This window comes from Poecilia formosa, unplaced genomic scaffold, assembly GCF_000485575.1.
Source record: "Poecilia formosa unplaced genomic scaffold, Poecilia_formosa-5.1.2 Scaffold1452, whole genome shotgun sequence".
NCBI lineage: Eukaryota > Metazoa > Chordata > Actinopteri > Cyprinodontiformes > Poeciliidae > Poecilia > Poecilia formosa.
The window spans coordinates 7060-10486 of NW_006801391.1; the positions used below are offsets into that span (position 1 = coordinate 7060).

The following is a 3427-nucleotide window of genomic DNA, read 5'->3' on the forward strand; positions in this document are numbered from 1 at the left end:
CTAAAGGAAGGACAGAGGTGCTTCATAAAATAGATAGCAGTATGGGGAAAGAGGAAATCAATCAATCCTTATTCCAGACACAAAAAGGTCCGTAGTAAAAAGAGAACAAAAAAACATGACATATTCACTGAGTCACAAATAAATGATGACACCAATGATTCCACAATCTTGAGAGAACTCTCACTGTATTTAAAGCAGGATTTACTAAAATTGCAATTATATTATTGCATGACACAGATAATCTACACATGCATTTATACATGAGATTCCTGAGCACAGCTGCACATGTGGGAACAGCATTATATACAAACATATGGCTAGCACTACTCCATCTAGGCACTCTGAGTAGTAGCCTCATGGCATCATTGTATGCCACATAAAGTTTCTGCAGGCTACTTTTTTTGTATCTTCGCCACAGATGGGCTGTGTAAAGTGAAGTACAAAAAGCTTTAAAAAGAGCAATCTTCACAGAGGATGAACACATACCAAACCCTCTGATCAGAATATTAGCTTGTGCATACATCATATGATACTGCCTATGGATGTCACGATCATCAGACAGGTCATCAGATATTTAAATATTTAATTTCATTGCATATATTGAGGACATTGCCAGATAAAGAGAAGTCAGGGATTATCAGATACTTATCTGCCCTACTTCTAACAATCATAACATTGCTTTTCTTAGCATTATATTTGATGTCAAAGTCATAACCATACTGGGAACAGACCCTTAGTAGTTGTTGAAGGCCAGCACTATATGGGCATAAGATTACCAAATCATCTGCATACATTATGTGATTGATTATGCGGTCACCAACTACACAGCCTGTTTTACAACAATTCAGATGCTTTGATAGTTCATCCATGTAGATGTTAAAAAGGTAAGGGGACAGTAAACTTCCCTGCCTTACTCCATTACCAACATTAAATGAATCACACATTGTATTACCCCATTTGACATACAGTACATCAATTGCTGACCATACCAGTAGACAAGAATTCTAATTAGATATTTGGATACACCTCTGGTTTCTAACTTGCAGAATAGTTTTTGGTGATTCACACAATCAAATGCTTTGGAAGCATCAATAAAACACATAAATACTGTAGTGTTGTGCAAATTATACAAGTCTAAAATCTCCTGTAGAGCAAAAATACATGTCTGTGCCATGTTTGGGTTTAAAACCGAATTGATTATCGGAGGTCAAGACAAACTCTTCTAGCCTATTTAAAAGGATTATTTCTAAAACTTTCGACACACTACTAGCTAAAGTTATGGGTCGATAATTCTCCATAGAGCTAATCTTACCCACTTTGTCTTTAATAATGGGTACCAGAATGACAGATAACATTGAATTAGGTAAAAGACCATGCACTACATAGCCAGTGAAACACATAGAAGAGTTTCTTGCTTGGATTTTTCAAATGCTCAGTGGAAATGTTATCCATCCCACAGGCCTTGTTGTCTTTCAGAGTCATAATTGCATGATATATAGAAAAATCTGACACTACTGAATTAATGCTTTATGACACGAGTCAGGAAGTTAAAGCTCGGAAGCTCGGACACACATACGACTTCATGGACAGACTTATATACATATATATAACATTAAGGATAATAGGCTCAATGTTTTACACACAGTCTTACACACCAGTTCTGTTAGGATGATTTGGACAAAATTCCAAACTATTGTGAGAAAAAGAACTGTTTAAGGTTTTTATAATAAGGAAAATTTAAAATAAAATGTTGAAATTATTCATCAGTATTTTTTCATTTAGGAAAGGAAGATAATTTTGATAACCCTAACTGACCTAAGAAATGAAAAAATTTGTCAGATTTATTGTCAGACAGTGAGAATAATTTTTTCTTAAATTTATATAAATTCATGTTTTCCACTGTAGGCTTCTACATTTAATATCTGTCATGTTTTAACTCAGGTGAAATCTCAGAGAACTCAGCAAACTTATTACGGCAGAGTGAATAAATTTTTCCTGTATGGAAACTATGAAGGAAATGTTTTTGCCACCGGCGGAGAAGTGGAAATCACACGTGTAAGTAAAATAATGTATGCAGTTTGAAAAAGCTAAATGACAGCTGTGAACTATCTGTCAAACAAAAACAAAGAAATATTTTGTTCAAGTGAAATTTTTGCTTCATGATAAAGTTGCACTTTTCCAGGTTAGGTTTATAAGCTGGTGTCCATAGGGTACATATGATCTGGATCTTTTATTGTCAACATGTTCTTCATGTTATTTTTATGTTGTAGAGTTTTGTTACTGACTAAATTAGAACATTTTTAAATTTAGATAAATGATTTGTGCAGAAAATTGGATATATCCTGTGACCCCTCAAGTTTATTCTCATAAATGCATTCATGTTTTAAATAAATTTTAATTTTGAAACTAATTTGAGTAAATTTGTTTCATAGTGATGCAAATATTATTTTGCTAAATATTTTATATTTGTTTGCTTTCTTCAATGTTGTGATTTTTCATGTTTCATGTTATATTGTGCTAAAATAAATATATAGTATGAAGGAAAGTGATAGCTTTACATTGCAATTAAAAAAATTTAAATTTTAAAATTATTTTAACATTTAACATTTTAACATAATACAAAATTATTTTATTCTAACATGATCAGATTTATATCACATTTTTCTTAGATGCCAGAGGCGCTTTATGACAGTTACACCAGGACTATACCCATCTCCAAGATTGACCGGTCTGCTACAATTGGAAGCATTAAGAGAAACATCGAGACCGACATTGACAAGTAAGATAATTCTTGTGGAAAGTCAAAATGTTTTACAATTTCTCTTGATTAGTGTAAAGAATATGCAATAAATTATAAGTGTAATATTATTAAGAATATAATAAATGTTTGCAGAGAAACATGAAATAGGCCTATACAAATTTAATTATACCCAGACTCATCTTTTATTTGAAAATTTTCTTGAATCTTGCATTGTACTCTTTTTTTTTTTTTTTTTCTAAATCAGTAGTCTTGAAATGTGACCGGGATCATCGCTTTGTTTCCAGGTTGCCAGAAAAGCTGTGCGTCACGTGGCCTGAAGGGAATGCTTTGCCACAACATGCCGTTATTCCTGCTGGGACTCCTTTAGGTAACGTGTTGTTGCTTTCACTTTTTCCCATTTTACTGTGAATTTCTATTGCGCCAACTCATATCAAAATCTTGAACTCAAATATTATTTTCTTTAAGAAATCAAGCTAACAGTCATTCTGTGTTGCATCGTTTCAGGGCCCTTAGCTGTGGAAATTCTTAACAGAAATGACAAATCGATCTCATCCAGGATTCAAACAGGGTTTCAAGGTGGAGGGATAAAACTGAATGTTGGACTCAAAATATTCTTTCAGGGTAAGATCAGATGTATCATAGTCATATGATTGGTGTTATGTAAGA

The 3427-nt window shown here is 33.1% G+C and overlaps 1 protein-coding gene across 1 annotated transcript in view; it reads left to right on the plus strand.

Moving 5' to 3' along the window:
• Window positions 1-3420, plus strand: part of LOC103132877 (structural maintenance of chromosomes flexible hinge domain-containing protein 1-like) — a 9499-nt gene extending 6079 nt beyond the window's left edge. The window contains exons 8-11 of the mRNA XM_007544652.2: window positions 1942-2055; window positions 2670-2779; window positions 3046-3128; window positions 3266-3420. Coding sequence (XP_007544714.2) covers window positions 1942-2055; window positions 2670-2779; window positions 3046-3128; window positions 3266-3411 — 453 coding nt within the window. The 3' untranslated portion in view covers window positions 3412-3420. The remainder of the gene's footprint in view (window positions 1-1941; window positions 2056-2669; window positions 2780-3045; window positions 3129-3265) is intronic.
• Window positions 3421-3427: the final 7 nt, after the last annotated feature.